Below are 16,388 nucleotides of genomic sequence, written 5' to 3'. Positions count from 1 at the left end.
AAAATGCCTTCTATTTTTACTAACAAAAAAAGTCATATAAATCATAAAATATGAATAGTATTTTCAATTTAAGAAGGATGAAAACCAGATAAAAATAAAACACTAATATTTAAATTAAAAATAATTAGCTAATTTTTTGTTTTTATTTTATTTCATAGGTTTTATTGCTTCACTATTATTATTATTATTTAATGTTGTAATGTTCGATTTTAATTTCTTTATTTGAAAGAAAAGAAATTGTGTGGGATTTTATTATTATTCATAAATTAGTTGTTGCCAAAGCATTTACGCCAAAATATGCCATATATAAAATATATTATAAATATATGAATGTTTTCTTTATTTTTTCTTTGTTTTGTTAATAAAAAATATATAATTTAAATAAGTATTTAAAGCAAAATAACTATAAGATGTACAACAGATTTTATTTTCAATTGTTATTAAATTATGTTAAAAATACAAAAATATACATTAGAAGAAATATATACTCTTAAGTCTTGATCAGAAAGCAGAGATTAATAAAAAGCAATAATTAGCGAAATTCAGTACCTCTAACAATATAACCATTAATAAAAGGTAGCCCAGTTCCTACATGTTGTTGGTAATCACTGTATTGTTGGCCGAAGAAATTCAACAATGTGATTTCCTCGACTCTTATGCGATCATTGAAGTAATACCAACTTGCTAATGTGTACGCAATTAAGCAAATTGGATTCATCAAAATGATCTAAAAAAAGTATTTTAAAATTTCTATTTTATCTGATAAACCTTATTCAAAGTACCTGCGTTCCAATTGACCAATAAAACCAGCCAACATAGCTGGGGTGTCTGAACATACTGTATATTCCATTTGTTACCAACACATGTTCATCAGCTTTTGTGTATTGAATCTAAAACCAATATATAAAAATACATTACCAAATATTTAATTTACTGGAATTAACTTACAATATGATTAAAGTTTGAATTAGCAGTCATCATTGCTAACTTCCTCAAAAATTCACCAGAAATGCAGATTACTAAGCCAAGATATGAGACAACTTTATAGATTTTCATATCTAAAACATAAATAAAGTATGTTTACAATTAAATAAGCAAAAAATAAGTACAGTTTATTAATATTGAGTTATTTACCTGGTAATAAGTAAGCTTCCAAGAAAAATTCAAGCCATGAAGAAACTGCTGCTATTACATATTCAGGACTATGGTAAATAAGGAATGATCTGACACTTAACTCCTTTGGTTGTATCAATGCTATTGAAAGAAATTCTGTAAAATGGAAAAAGGACATAACTGCCATGTAGATTCCAAAAATATAATATTCATTTGGAGCCAACTGGAATGTGTAGAGTCCCAATGAGAAAACAAATCCCAGAAATGAAGCTCGTACAGCAAACTAAAAAAAATAATATTAGAATATGTTCATAATATAATAGTGTTGTAACTGACCCCATAATATTCATTTGTACTTATGCATTTTATAAGTACATTAGCAATTAAGTACAATAATATAGGAAAATAGACACTTTGTATTGGACTCAAAAGTAACAAAAATGAAAAACTTGTGATTGTACCCAAGTAGCAGTACAAAGAAACTTTAGCAGGCAGACACAGCTTCATTATAATGACTAGATACACATTTGGTAAAATTTGTCACTGAAATTTTGGATATTGGATACTGACTTATTTTTTAAAATCTTTATAAACTTACCAGTTTTGTTAAAACTGTCAAAATTCTCCTATACAATTTACTAATGTCAAAAAATGTATTATATAAAGGAGTAAACAACGTAAATGTAGTTGCATATATGAAAATTATTAATTTGTGTAACTAAGTATATTTCAACAGTTAAAAATCATAAATTAAGTCGTAACTATAATAAAAGAAAAGTTTATTTCAATCATGTACATTTTCTGCTGGTCTATCCAATCAACACACAAAGTATGCAACTAAGATCGCACCTGATGGTGTATTTTGCCACACTAATCCCTGTCAATCCTTGCTAGGGGCGGCCGTATCCGTGTGGCTATGGTCGCCTGTATCACGAAAATCCGATACGAAGAAGTTGTTTCGAACCCTTATGATTTATAGCAATAATAATTGATGTAAATCTCTTAAAAAATCCTATCATTTCGCTTTTTTAAATACTTCAAAGTAATTGAAATTATCAAGTATTACATAACATATTTAGAACATGCTTTCATATCGGTGGCAATCGCAAGCCCGACAACCGAAATCCCGTCTATCGAAATCCTGAGTGTATTGAAATCCCGTCTATCGAAATCCCGAGTGTATCGAAATCCCGACAATCTAAAACTTATTAAGATTATTAATAATTATTATTCGAAATCCCGATTTCGATACACTCGGGATTTCGAACGTCGGGATTTCAATACACTCAGGATTTCGATAGACGGGATTTCGGTTGTCGGGCTTGCGATATAGACCCGTTTTAATACATGTCTGACTTTAGGAATTATTTTGTAAAAATAATCGCGATCCGCTAAATGAAGATTGTAGACAGACAGGCTTCATAGATCATCATAGATATGTTTTAGTTATTTAATTGAAATTAGTTGTTGAGCTGTTAACATAATTATTTAGTATATTTTCCTTTAGAATAATTGTTACGTCACAATGTATAAATAAAGACTAAAATAAATTCATAAAGAATATAAATATTATTAATTGTACAAAACACAAACATTTAACATAATATTTTAAATCACATATTTATAACAGTTTCTTCCATTTATAAGCAACAATTCGGAAATTAAAACGAAAATAATGAAATCATAAATTATTGAATTTTATTTATCATTGGTTAAAATTACATTTTCCCTAGAACACTAGAGTCTTGTAAAATGGTTGCCATTAATTGTTTATCCTTTAATGCTGCAGCAACTTCTTCTTCGTCCCATTCAAGATTAATTTTATGCAACCTGGGTTCCTTTTTACCGCTTACACGAATAATACCTTTTGTTTCAATCAAAGAGCAAAGTCCCACGAATTCAGCTTGATCGACGCCCGACAAATTCCGAACTCCGCACACTTTTTTATATACTTCATGTAATTTCCCTACAGTAATATCTTTGTTCCTGGCCTTCTTAAGTATTAATAATAAGGTACAAACTATAATTTTTTGTTGAAGCGGGAATGAATCATCATTATCTTCATTTAAATTGTTTGATGTACCATAGACGGAATTTAAAACTCCCATAACATGTTTCAAATCAACTTTTTTATCAGATTCTTCTTTCTTATGTTTCTCAGCAATTTCAATAACTCTCCTTCCTATATCTAGGGCCTTCCTTACATCGCCTGAAATTGCAGCCACTTTTCCAGCTAACATTTGGACTGCTACAGGCACAAACAAATCAAGAACACCAGCTGATCTCAATCTATCAGTAAAAATTTCAACAATCTGTTGTTTAGAGTATGGAGCAAAATGCATTAGTTGAGGTTTCAATTCACATCTAGCCTGCAATCTTGGCAAGATTCTATCAGTTAAATCTAATGCATTAGCAATCCCAATTAATATTATCTTAGAATTTTTCCTTGATGGCCATTCAAATATTGTGTACAAGACTGACTGCTTTTTACTTTCCAATTGATCAATCTCATCAAGTACCAGTAAACTATAATAAATAAAATAAATTAATTTAATACATTACATGTTTCTTTATTACTTACATCATTTTATGGTTTGTGGACAAATAATTTTCTATGGCTGCAACAGAATCTTTTTCTGTGCGACTAGATGATTTGATTCCAAGTTCTTGTATAATTCTTAAATAAATTGAACCTGATGATTTTATAGCTGTGCAATTTACATATACTTCTTTAAATTCAGTAATTATATCTGGCTGTTGTAATATTGTAGATAATGATGCAGTTTTTCCTGTTCCTGGTGGTCCACTAACATACAATGTACCAGATGTTTTGTTCATTAAATGGCATTTTATAAAATCCCTCAACTGCTTATGTTCATTTTCACGACCAGGCATTTGAACAGGAACTGTACTATGTAGTGCCTTTCTAGCACTCTGATATATTGTTTCAGATTCAAACAATTTCTTTGGCTTGCTTTTATTTTCTTTAGGAGGAGGACTATTCAATTCCAATTTTTCTAATAAACTTGATGGACTAAACAGAGAATTATCATTTGATTTCCTTTGTTTTGGTGGGGTAACTTGAGAAATTGCTTCCAGTTCATTTACAGCAGTTAATGACCTTTTCTGTTTCGGTGTGCCTTTCTGTGGTTCATGTATTTCTTTTAATACTTCCTTACTGTTATTCACATTTGAATGTATTACAGCCACATTTTGTGGCTTTACACTTTTTTTTTGCTCCTGTAGAATTTCTACTTTTCTATTTCTATAAACATTGTTTTGCACTCTTTCGTCCTCATTATCAGATTCTATTTGTGGTTGTTTCCTTTCAGACATTTTTATTTTTACTCTAGCTTTTGCAATTTTTTTGATGGAAATATTTTCAATAATTTCCAAATCACTATCATCAGAGTCCATTTTTGCTTTATAATAACCCGATTCAATTCCTTCAAGACAATCTGCAGTGTTTAATTTACTCGTAGATTTCTTTACTTTAGAAGAATTTGTTTCTGGCATGCTTACTTTAATATTATTTTTCCTTGCTGATGATCTTGTAACACGACCACATCTATCCATTTTTATTGTTAATTAAACACAAACGAAAAGAACTTAAATAACTACTATAGTCCGACTATAAACTATATAGAAACACAAAATACAAAAATTAGGTTAAATTATTAATTTCCCGCGTAATTATTTACTAGCTTACGAATGGCAACTCAGGTGTGCAACTTGTGAGCAACTGTGTGCATTACTGAATATGACTGAGTATGCTGACTAACATTTATAAAAATCCATTGAAAATAAATCGCTAAAATAATTCTCATATAATGATTATTATACAGATTTAATTATTTTTTAATTATTTAAACGAAATGAGCAGTATATACAATATTTGCTTAGTTATGAATTTAATTATAAATAAAGCATTAATTAATATGTAAAAAGGTTGAATAATGTGATTATTCTATTAAATAACATTAAATTAAACAATTTTAAATTTGTATTTACCGGTTTTTTTAAATTTTTAACTGCCATCTATCGGTGGTTGCATACTAAAACAGTTAATATATTAATTATAGGACTTTTTCAATAAATACAACCAATAATTATTAACTTTAGGAAAATATTAGATAATGAGATATAGAATCATATGTTTGAATTCAATTTAATCTAGTTTTTCTGTATTTTCAGTTTAGACACAAACCGGATATACAGCGCTGTCGGTATAGGTTGGCAATAGCTTGACACTACCAAAAAAAGCAATAAGTTTCCGTTCGCCCTCAGCTCTTTCTCATTTTCGTCTTATCCGTTGTCCTTGCAACAACATCTGCTGTTATCTCCGGCTTTAGGAGTAATCCTTCTCCCGAAGTTTAAGTAACAGCTCAGGATGAGAGCTAAGGTAATTATACAATATTATTTTTATATTATTCTTTCGATTTGTTCGTTATTTCCACATTTCTGATTTGAAAATTCGTTGAGAGGACGCCATTGTTAGTGTGTAAATACTAAAGCATGGCGTGTTTTCGATGTTTCTTCTCAATGCTAAAATCAAATGGGTTTTCATATATATATTTTTTAATTTCAGTGGCGTAAGAAGCGTATGCGTAGGCTAAAGCGTAAACGCAGGAAGATGCGTGCGAGGTCCAAGTAGATCTTTCATTATGTGAGTACCATTTTGTTTCATATTATGTTTTATCTAGTAACACGTGTTAATATAGCAAATGTGCGCTCATTTCGTAGATATGCATGATTTTTTTTTGCTTAAAGTATAAAATACTGTTCACTAGGTATAAATCAGCATCTTTATTTGTCTAACAGTAATATTATATACTTGATTTACAGTTTCTCAAATACATTATTTGATATTATGGTTAGGTTTTCAGTTAGCAATTAAGCAAATGCTATGAAATAAAATACTTTTGCTTTGCAGAGTGCTTTTTAATTTTATAAATAGTAATTTCTCAGTATAAAGTATGTAAATAGTATTACTTTAAGCAGTATTTTGTTTGCATATCTATAATTATTGATATAAATTACTTGTAATATTTTTTTATTTTATGTAATTTCTTTGTTGCAGGTGGTTCATTCTATTTGGGGTTCATGGAGTGGAATGCTTTCAATATCCTCGTTTGGCGTGAATCTTTAACATAGAAACGATTTAAAAAAAACCTTGTGTTACAAGAGAATAAAAATTACAAAATTTCAAATTATCTTTTTTTTACTTGTATCATTTGATATAATATAATTTCCCTAAAATGTCTGTTTTTTTCTATATACATTAATGAATGCAAAAATAAATTTATTATATTAATGCTCTTAAGAATTTACTATTGTATATTTTAATAAATTGCCGGGGAAATCTTTATGTGGTCCTGGTGGTCATATATACTTACCGGAAAATAACAAACATTGTGCGCCGTAAATAGAAAAAGTGCCGTAATTATAGTCCGTTTTAGCTGTATTGATCTGGTCTGGAATTTTGCAAATGTGCACACGTACATCTTGCGTAATATTTGTTGGTCACATAGAAAATTGTTGAAAAGATCAAGTTTAACAGTTTGAATTGACTTTTTTTACTTCTTGACATTTTTTGGCTGTCGATCTTACGTAATTTTTCCGTTAGTTTATTATATCTATTTTATTATTTTTAATGATAGTTTGTTCTCAAGATATTTACTTATATCATTGATAATACTAAATATATATATACTAAAATACTGAAACTTCGCATTTGATTTATTTCTATTTGCTTCAGTTCTTATACTAGTCAATACCAATACTACATATGCCTAATGCATTAAATGTTGTACAAATTGTTATACTGATAAAGAAATACTAAGAATCCTATTTTTAAAATTTACTGCAACAGTTGCATGAATTTTCAGTAAATCAAATAAGATATACATATGAAACAATATGATATGAACCCAATTGTTATGGTCTATTGAAAGTACAACATGATACAATTACATTAATATACGAGTATTGGAGTGTTTGAAATCGGACTAATCGATATTTTTTATAATTTATTTTTGACAGTACTTTGCTGTATACATTTACATTTGTATCGTAAGTCTTTTTTTCAAGTTATAAAATTGATTTGCAATATTTCACTCTTTTGACTGTTGGAAATACAATAGTTTAAGTTAAAATAACGTTGTAGTATTTAAAAATTAGTATCTTATGTATTAATTGCAATTTATGAATAAGGTGACCAATTCTTGTGCTGCTTTTTCATGAACCGTACTTCATTTTAAATTAAAAGAATATTTCTATATGGAGGCTTCGACATATGAATCGTCGGAACTTATAAATCTCGGGATGTCTACCCTTCAAAAACCCATACATTTTTTAAATAAAAAATATTTGAATTGGAAATATTTAGAGATCATCACAATTAAATTGCACCTAGTAGCATATTTTTCTTTGTTCGGATCAAAGTCCGATATAGACCGAAAAATGAGCGTTATTACTACGTGAATAAAAATAACATTAATATTCTATTGTTAACAGCAGGGGCGGTCAACAAGTCGATCGCGAAGCCTATTTTGGTCGATCGCGAGGTCTAACTAAATAATTATGTTATTTTTTACATAGGCAGATATATAAATATAGCATATATTTCACATATCACCCCACTTAGACTACGTCTATGATAACAAGTAGATCGCAACTCATTTTTAGTATAAAAGGTAGAATTTTTGTACACAAAAACCACCCCTGGTATAGAGCAGCAATTCTTAAATGAAATGAATAGAATGTTTTCGAAATATTTCTAAAATGATTGCAAATAATTGTGAATTTGATAACGAACATACAAATTTAATTTAATTCAATGTCATCTCCAAAAATATTTTTCAAATAATGAACTCGATAGCAGAAAATTATAGATTATAATAATTGGGATAATATAAATTTACCACTAATACACAATGACACTCTGCTTGAATTGACAAAGGATTTAAGTTTAAATTCACTTTTCAAGAAAAAAAGTTTGGTGCAATTTTGGATACATATTCGAAACGATTATCCGTGCGAAAAGGGATTTTCTACAATGGTCAATATTAAAACAAAAGTATGTAAATAATCCGAATACACTATTGTATGCGAATAGCATTGAGTAACGCAATTGAAGTAGAATAGACAAATTACTGATGTGTATTGAACAACAGAAGTCTCATTAATTTGGAACAACAAATTGTGCTCGGCACAAGCTATATGAGAAGGGTGGTGGAAGGAAGATTAATTTGGAACATCGTAATTTTAAAATAAATATTACCGATTATATTAAATATTATTATACTAACAGGAGACTAGACCCTATTTTTCTAAAGGATTTTTTATAGAATTTGCTGTCAATATAGTGGCACTGGTACACGCAATGTACCACCTTTTGAACATGCCTAGTAGGGTATTAGGAAACATTTCTAGGAAATGTCCAGGAAAGAGGAATTATCCTTTAATTTGTTTGGTATATCAATTGAATGAATGATAGGCCATATCATTCAGTTGACGAAGTTGTTTGATTCAGTTGTCTAGAAATGTAAGAATTTCTGGTCCTTCAAGAAGTTAAGAATATAATGGATATACACATATTACATTTATAATGTGTTTATTTTATCTTAAATGTGCCGATTCTGGATACACAACGTACTTGTAGTGATATTGAATTAGAAGTTTTATTGTTTTTCATTCTTTCTTTTAAAAAAAATGTCAATAAAAACTCACAATTAACAATATTGACTACATATGTATCAAAAAACAATTAGCATAACAATTAAAAAGAAAAAAAGGTATACTTTATTATATAATAACTTAAAATATGTTCATAAAAATAGTATTGATGGTCTCACATATTAGTTACAACCCATTCATGTTTTAACACTTCTGGCAACGTTAGTCTTTTAGTCATATCATGGATCAACAACTAAAACATTGTAAATATAAAATTAATAAGTTTATTCTAATTCATTGTTAATATACTATACCTTTTTAATTAAGTCAATTGCACCAGGCTGGACTTGAGAAGGAAACTTAATTTGTACAGTTTTGATCTTTTGATATGTCTCCTCTGAACTGTTACTTTCAAATGGTGGATATCCACAAACAAACTCGTAGCATAAAACACCTAAACACCACTGGTCCACATGAATACTGTAACTTCTACCCTCAACCATTTCTGGGGGAAGATAATCTAATGTGCCACACATGGTTTTTCTTTTCAATGATGGAGTATGGACTGACCATCCAAAATCAGCCAATTTGACATCACCTCTAGATGTAAGCAATAGATTTTCTGGTTTAATATCTCTGTGAATTACTTGATTTTTATGGCAATAATTCAAAGCATCAGCAACTTGATATAAATATTTGGCAGCTCTGCAAATATTAATATGAAAAATAAGAAATTTTATTTATTTTATTAAATCTATCTACTTACAGATGTTCATTGAAATAACCACCAGGGCTATTTTTCAGGTGTCGATACAATTCCCCTTGTCCTGCATATTCTAGCACAAGATAGATACGAAAATCATCATGAAACCATGTTAAGAGTTGCAAAATATTTGGATGCTTCAAATGTGATTGAATTTCAATTTCTCTTAAAACTAAATGTTCCACTTTTTCCTTAGCTACTTCATATTTGACCAAAGTTTTCACAGCAACTATGTAACCGGACCTTTTTTCTCTTCCACAATAGACCCTTCCAAACTTCCCTCGTCCTAATCTTTTGCCTAATTCAAAATCATTTAATGACCATTCATATCTGCAAAAAAAGAAACAACATTTGATAAAATAGTTTTTATTTTTTTTTTCTATTTAGCTTACTCTGGATTCCCATAAGCCTCATGAGTCATCATACCTTTGATCATTGTTTTAGTTTTACTAAAATACTTAGCAGGCACTTCTTCCTTTCTGAGATATTCATCAACCAGATATTCCACATTCTTAGATGACTCCATTCTTCAATTTTTCGTTAATAATATAACAAGCACAACGAACACAACAGTTTTTGAAGTGAGCAAAACCGTTAACGAAAAATATACTACTGTATACTACTTTTTGTAAGGATTTCAAACTTTTAGATGTGACAGTCAGGTAGTGCCAACCATTGTGCCAACATTATAAATCTTAGAATTTAGAATATTTGATATATTTTTAATTACAACGAAAAGAATATTGGAATTAGAGTCGTGCCTGAATTTTATATTTTGTGGGGTAAATTTATATCGCGTATAAAAAATTCTAACACGTAAATTCAGAGACGCGAAGCCTGTATACAAAAAACAAAAAAGAGCAACCAGAATGTGACTGGCAAAGGCGGGAAGAAAGTAAGGCGCAGTAAGGCATCAAATGTAGTGTAGCGCCGCCACCGTTAGGTGGTAGCGTCCGATAATTGAAGAAGAGTATATTTTTTTTGCACAAAATGCTATATAATAATGATACATAGGTTTAAAATAAAATTGCATATTATTTATTTTATCTTTTGGGTTATTATTTTAACGCCAGATTGAAATGACAATTAGACGTTATAAATAATCGAAGAATTAATAATAATCGAAGTATGGCTATTGATTTTTAAATTGGTTTTATGAATTTTTGAATACTTAATAATAATTACATTCTAAATTAATTGGACGAGAAAAAATAGTAGAGGTAGCATTAGGACAACTCGCACCACTCGCACCTGCCTACATCGATATTACATGTTTACAAACAAACTCTGACACAAGTCAATCAGTATATTTCAAGTTGATATATACTGGAAAATATATGTATATTTATAAAATAAATGTACTTTCTTTAAATAATTATGTGCTCGACAGAAAACCATTTGCATTTTGATTATGTGCGATTAGCATGGGACAGTGGTTTTTGTTTCAACGAATCCAAATCCAAGATTGCTTTCGACATTAGCTCACTGAGTAAGAATAATATATAGTTTTTTTTTTCTTGAATGCAAAAATATAACTACATTTACTTTGTAGGTTTAGTCGATATAGAACGAGTTACCAGAGATCGCGACATAGCAACGGTTGTAAAATATATACCTACAATTTTACAGTTCCAACTGGATGAAGAATTGTCAAGGATTCTGGAGCCAAACTTTGTGAAAATTTTCCAATTGTGTCAACTGGCAATTCAATATTTGAAGTATTGCAAAGTTTACCTAGATAATACTGTCATACTTTTAAAAAGAGATTTGGCAGTATTCAGTGAAGTAATTATTATATATATATATATTATTTAGTAATAATATATCATATATGTAAACAAATATTATTTTAAACAAATTTTGTAACACCTTAATAGCAATTATTTTATTTCCAGGATAATGAGGATCTACAAAAATGCGTTGTTGAATTAAAAGAAGAGAACATGTCTTTACAAAAACAGAATTTGGATTTACAAAAAGCTTTAAATACCGTGAAAACTGTTACATTCAAATGCGATGAGTGTCCCAAGGTATTCTATTCAGAGGATTATCTGAACGCACATATCAAACGGCGACACAATAATTTTGACTTACAGACCGAATCTGAAAAGTTGCAATTAGAAATTAAAGAATTGAAGCAGCGGTTAAATAATACGGAGAAGAATGTGATACAAGATACCAAAAAGAATGAAAATTTACCGGAGAAAGAACCAAACAACGACTTGGTATTTCGAAGCGAAGAACAGATGCAAGAGAAATTCGAACAACTTAAAGATTATATAAATAAAGAACTTGGATCATTAAAGGACGAAAACTTCTATAGCAAAATCTATCAGAAATGTTTTGGTGAAATGTATGAAAAACTTCAGTCTCCTAAGAAAGTGTATGTTGAACAAGGCGCTGGAGACTCTATAGAAATAAAAGAATCTTCCACACAAACAAATTTAGTAGAAGAAGAAACTAATCATAAATTTGAATATAAGGCCATTGAATTAAAATTGAATTTACAAAAGGAACTAATAGAAAACGCATTGGATCAGAAAATTTCTGGTAGCTTAAATCGTCTTGAAATGGAAATGGGTATGTTTAAGAATAAATTAAATGATTTAGAACAATCGAAGAAATTGGAGGATTATGTAAAATTACATCAACAAAAATTGAACGAACTTGAAGTTTCCGGTAAAATGCAACAGCAGAAATTGAATGAGTTAGAACAAATGAAGATTTATAGTCCGAAGAAAAAGTCAAGAACGATTATTGGCAGTAATAATATGGTTTCTAATATAACGCTTTCGGAATCGGAGACCGAAAAAGAAGACGAAGTTATTGTTATAAAACCTTTTCAAACAGTACTCAGCGATAGTCCAAAAATGATTACAAAAGTAATGAGTGAAGTTCATAATGGCACAGAAAATGATAATAAAGAGCGGAGATTAAGTTCGCAAAGTTCGATGCCCAGTCCCAAAATTGTCAAGAATCAAGAAATTGTAAACGTTGTCAAGAATCAAGAAATTATAGATGTTGATAAGAAGCAAGAAATTATGGTTGTAGCAACAGAATATACTACTTCTGAAGATGATTTAGATATGTCCGAAGAGCAACAAGAAGTTCATCTTAAAACACCAACAACAGTATCCACTTTGGCAAAAAGGTCAAATACTAGGTAAATGTTATTCATTTAAGTTACTTTGATAAAATAGTATCTATTGTATAATTGCAGTTTGAAAGAGGCTGTTCGAGATCCGGACTTGTACCATAGTTTTCGTAATGAACTGCAGAATGTTATTGCACTAAAACTGAAAAACATAGGCGTTGTATCTGAATGGAAAAGCCTACCTCCAAAGACGTTTGACAAAGTATTTGAGATAGTTAAACATAAATCCTCATTGAGCAAAAAGGTTTTCATTTTATATTTTTGTATAAGATACATATTAATACTATTTATATTTTTAGAGTATTACAAACTACACTCGATTACGGGAAAATATTTTGAAGGAACTAAATAAGAAAATGAAAAGTGATATGTATAATTATGTTGATATCTAATAAGTTTGAGTTTACAAATATTGTTCTTCTATTTCAGACCATTTATAAATGGAAATAAAACAGAGAATTCCATAGACGATGTTAGTGAATTGAGCAGTAGTGAATACGATGATGTTCCTAGAGGCGTTTTAAAAGTTCACTCAGATCGAGTGTCCAGCAAGAAAAAAGTTATATTTAATTTGAACAACGACAAGAATATGTCGGCAGATGAGTCTTCCTCTCATCCTTCTTCTTCTACTTCCATTTTAGAAGAGAATAGGGTGAATGCATTTTCAAGCGAAAGCAGAGAAAATTTAAATACGAAAGTGCAAGATTTATCCGATCTAGAGTTGAGTGAAATGTAAATAAATGATTTTCTTTATCACAGTCAAGTTATTTTAGTTGCCTAGTATGTTTACTATTTACATTAGAAAGTTAACCAATAATTAGTGAGAAGTGTGTACTTGTTCGTTTCAAATAAAATGTTTCGCGTTTTTCGTGATTACCGAAGGCAGTACAGTACGTTGAAGAAAATTTCAGATCGCGTAATAATCAGCGAAGAGGTTCAACATGCACTCGCAAAGAGATTACCTGTTGTTGCATTGGAATCGACGATTATAACGCATGGAATGCCATTCCCAAAAAATGTTGAATGTGCTCTTAGCGTTGAAGCTCAAGTTCGAGAAATGGTACGACAGATTTAAATAGACTTCTTATTTATACTTTGCATAAAAAGGACTACGTTGCTCTTTGGGTTGCATATCTTGTTTTATCAAGTAAATTCAAGTTGTTTCCGTATTTTTTCCAAAGGAGTGTTAAAACAATCATGCTAAGAACATTTTTTTTTCATATTTAACGGTCAATCTATAGGTCCTATAGATGTGAGTATTATCTCAATGTAAAATTAAATATTAACCATACAAATTGCTAACGATGCCTTGCCAATTTTAATTAATTCAGTGGAACCTGGGTTCTCAAATGTCTTTCTTCAACAATTCTGTTTCCAATTACATACGAAAATAAAAAATACCATTTTTTTTAAATAGAATTTTGGCGCGCGCGCCAATAGGACGAGAATACATCGTCCCGTCTTGAATCAATTTCAATTTTAGTCGATTTGAAATTAATTAATTAACTTTATAAATGTAGTTTAGTTAAGTTTAATAGTATTACATTCTATAGACATTTATGAGGGTCTTCTGTTAAATTAATACTGAAATGCAGTAGACTAAAAGTTATGTACAATATTAGTTAATTGTGAAATCTGATGTTCTCTAGTAAAAAATCATTTTTTAAGGGTGTAATTCCAGCAACTATAGCCATTTTAAAAGGAATAATAAGGATCGGTTTGAGCCATGAGGATATTTCATTTATTGGAGATGTAGTGAAGAATCCTTCAATTAAGACCTCTCGACGTGATTTTGCTTATGTCATTGGTAACAAATTGAATGGCGGTACAACAGTTTCGGGTACTCTATTCTCAGCGAATATTGTCGGTATTCCAATTTTTGCTACCGGCGGAATCGGCGGAGTTCACAGATCTGCGGAAATCACGATGGACGTATCTGCAGATCTGATGGAAATGGGAAGGACGCCCATGGCTGTCGTTTCCAGTGGCGTGAAATCGATATTGGATATTCCGAAAACTTTAGAATATTTGGTATGATATTATATATATATATATATATATATGTATTAGATAGAAAGATAAACTGAGGTTGATTTTCAATGTAATTAATGGTTACAGGAAACTCAGGGTGTATTCGTTGCAACGTACGGTCCGACAAAACGATTTCCTGCCTTCTACGCCACGGAAAGCGGATGTGAGGCTCCTTACAGCGTGTCCTCGGCTGCCGAAGCAGCTTTAGTTATAGAGAGCAACAGGGAAATGAATTTAAATTCCGGTATGCTGTTCGCAGTTCCGGTTCCAGCAGAGTGTTCTATGGATGGAACGGAAATCGAGGCGGCAATCGAAGATGCTCTCGCGCTGGCAAAACAAAAGGATGTGTCTGGAAAAGATATCACCCCTTTCCTGTTATCCTATCTAGCTAAAGCGACCAATGGTAGATCGCTCGAATCGAGTAATAATACGTGAAATAGAATAAACTATGCAAACTAAATTAATTCGATTTTTGCTCAGATATTGCGCTCGTGAGGAATAATGCAAAAGTTGCCGCGGAAATTGCGATAGCCTTGAGTGATTTGGAGAGGGAAAAATCGAGACCAGTGGGATCCAGTGATGTGGTAGGTTTAATGATCTAATCTGTTTTTCAATAATTACATAACAGGCGGATACGTTTGCGCGGTTATTAAAACCCCCACAGTATACTTGATTAAGTCTTTCCTTTATTGAGTTTAGTTGCCACTGACGAACAAATATATTTGAACCACTTTTTCTCAAATCTCAAAACAATACAAGAAATGCGCTATTAATGTATTTTATGCAATATTATTAATAATAATTGTTTCGATAATGTCATTTACCATATAATTTTATTGTTTCGTGATTCAGATGATACTATATTTTTTGTACATGTGTAAAATTAAATTGTATTATTTAATTAAAACATAAAATGTAGTATATGTAAATAAAATATTTAATATAGCGAATTATCTATTTCTAATATATGATTCAGTCGGTAATACGGATTTGCCGGAACTAAGAATTGACAAAGACTAGAATCAAAAACGATTAAGGTTATAAATATCGTTTCATGACATACTAATCTGAAATTATAAATCTTCAATATCTATCACTCTTACGTGTTACTCGTATTCCAAAGTCGTTTCTATACTTCTGTAAAATAGCTATTTTAAGTATCTAATTATAACCTTCTAGAAATAAAAGTCTTCTTCTCATTTTAATGTTTTTACATGGATTTTTTACACGATTATTTTCATCAAATTCACCTAATTAAAGATTGCATTTGCGGACGAACAACTACTTTCGAAAATTATAACAGATGGCTGATTTATATTATTATGGCTGATATATAAGTTTAAAAACATGATTCAAATCATTTTCTTATACATGATCTTGATGAAAAAGCTACGTAGTTTAAACGTAAAATGATATGATCCATTACCACCTTTTTATATAATTATTTCGATGTAAAGAACCAATTTTCTCATTTCTCATATACACTGTATACATTGTGATATGGTTTTTTTTAGGAACGAGTGTACCGTGTAAGAAATACTTTCGAATTCAATCTCGTTCTCATAATTCTCTTTTCTTCATTAGCATTATCTGACTAGCATCTGTATCCACAAGACATAATTACGTATTTTGTTCAATGTTTCTCACATG

The 16,388-nt window shown here is 30.1% G+C and overlaps 5 protein-coding genes and 1 long non-coding RNA gene across 8 annotated transcripts; 3 read left to right on the top strand and 3 right to left on the bottom strand.

Moving 5' to 3' along the window:
• Positions 1–436: 436 nt before the first annotated feature.
• On the bottom strand, positions 437–1,766 carry LOC108569044 (protein-S-isoprenylcysteine O-methyltransferase). Its single transcript, XM_017930437.1, has 6 exons — positions 1,712–1,766; positions 1,450–1,656; positions 1,135–1,396; positions 949–1,058; positions 783–890; positions 437–727 (listed from the first exon to the last, which is right to left on the bottom strand). Exons 2-6 carry the CDS (start codon positions 1,618–1,620, stop codon positions 533–535), a joined length of 846 nt encoding a protein of 281 aa, XP_017785926.1. The 5' UTR covers positions 1,621–1,656; positions 1,712–1,766; the 3' UTR covers positions 437–532.
• Positions 1,767–2,789: 1,023 nt separating this feature from the next.
• LOC108568990 (cell division control protein 6 homolog) lies at positions 2,790–4,846 on the bottom strand. Of its 3 annotated transcripts, none has more exons than XM_017930360.1 (3): positions 4,636–4,846; positions 3,695–4,571; positions 2,790–3,639 (listed from the first exon to the last, which is right to left on the bottom strand). In XM_017930360.1, exons 2-3 carry the CDS (start codon positions 4,528–4,530, stop codon positions 2,832–2,834), a joined length of 1,644 nt encoding a protein of 547 aa, XP_017785849.1. In that variant the 5' UTR covers positions 4,531–4,571; positions 4,636–4,846; the 3' UTR covers positions 2,790–2,831. The 3 variants fall into 3 exon arrangements, with proteins under 3 accessions (XP_017785849.1, XP_017785859.1, XP_017785840.1); XM_017930370.1 differs by having other exon boundaries at positions 3,695–4,559; XM_017930351.1 differs by having other exon boundaries at positions 3,695–4,846.
• A 549-nt stretch (positions 4,847–5,395) lies between these two features.
• Positions 5,396–6,323, top strand: LOC108569011. The gene is made up of 3 exons (XR_001891316.1): positions 5,396–5,515; positions 5,702–5,779; positions 6,194–6,323. It is a non-coding gene; the product is annotated as an uncharacterized LOC108569011 (long non-coding RNA).
• Positions 6,324–8,893: 2,570 nt separating this feature from the next.
• On the bottom strand, positions 8,894–10,191 carry LOC108569345 (aurora kinase B-like). Its single transcript, XM_017930861.1, has 4 exons — positions 9,946–10,191; positions 9,557–9,883; positions 9,105–9,495; positions 8,894–9,043 (listed from the first exon to the last, which is right to left on the bottom strand). The coding sequence occupies exons 1-4, from the start codon at positions 10,077–10,079 to the stop codon at positions 8,966–8,968; spliced, it is 930 nt and encodes a 309-aa protein (XP_017786350.1). The 5' UTR covers positions 10,080–10,191; the 3' UTR covers positions 8,894–8,965.
• Positions 10,192–10,726: 535 nt separating this feature from the next.
• LOC108569324 (zinc finger protein Dzip1) lies at positions 10,727–13,490 on the top strand. The gene is made up of 6 exons (XM_017930838.1): positions 10,727–11,042; positions 11,106–11,338; positions 11,449–12,716; positions 12,774–12,951; positions 13,007–13,077; positions 13,137–13,490. The coding sequence occupies exons 1-6, from the start codon at positions 10,931–10,933 to the stop codon at positions 13,441–13,443; spliced, it is 2,169 nt and encodes a 722-aa protein (XP_017786327.1). The 5' UTR covers positions 10,727–10,930; the 3' UTR covers positions 13,444–13,490.
• A 12-nt stretch (positions 13,491–13,502) lies between these two features.
• LOC108569335 (pseudouridine-5'-phosphate glycosidase-like) lies at positions 13,503–15,499 on the top strand. Its single transcript, XM_017930848.1, has 4 exons — positions 13,503–13,767; positions 14,376–14,738; positions 14,826–15,159; positions 15,219–15,499. The coding sequence occupies exons 1-4, from the start codon at positions 13,561–13,563 to the stop codon at positions 15,338–15,340; spliced, it is 1,026 nt and encodes a 341-aa protein (XP_017786337.1). The 5' UTR covers positions 13,503–13,560; the 3' UTR covers positions 15,341–15,499.
• Positions 15,500–16,388: the final 889 nt, after the last annotated feature.

This window comes from Nicrophorus vespilloides, unplaced genomic scaffold (assembly GCF_001412225.1).
Source record: "Nicrophorus vespilloides isolate i.1.1-1 unplaced genomic scaffold, Nicve_v1.0, whole genome shotgun sequence".
Lineage (NCBI taxonomy): Eukaryota > Metazoa > Arthropoda > Insecta > Coleoptera > Silphidae > Nicrophorus > Nicrophorus vespilloides.
The sequence above is the reverse complement of the archived record's forward strand: the minus strand, read 5'-3'. Positions and strand labels throughout refer to the sequence as shown.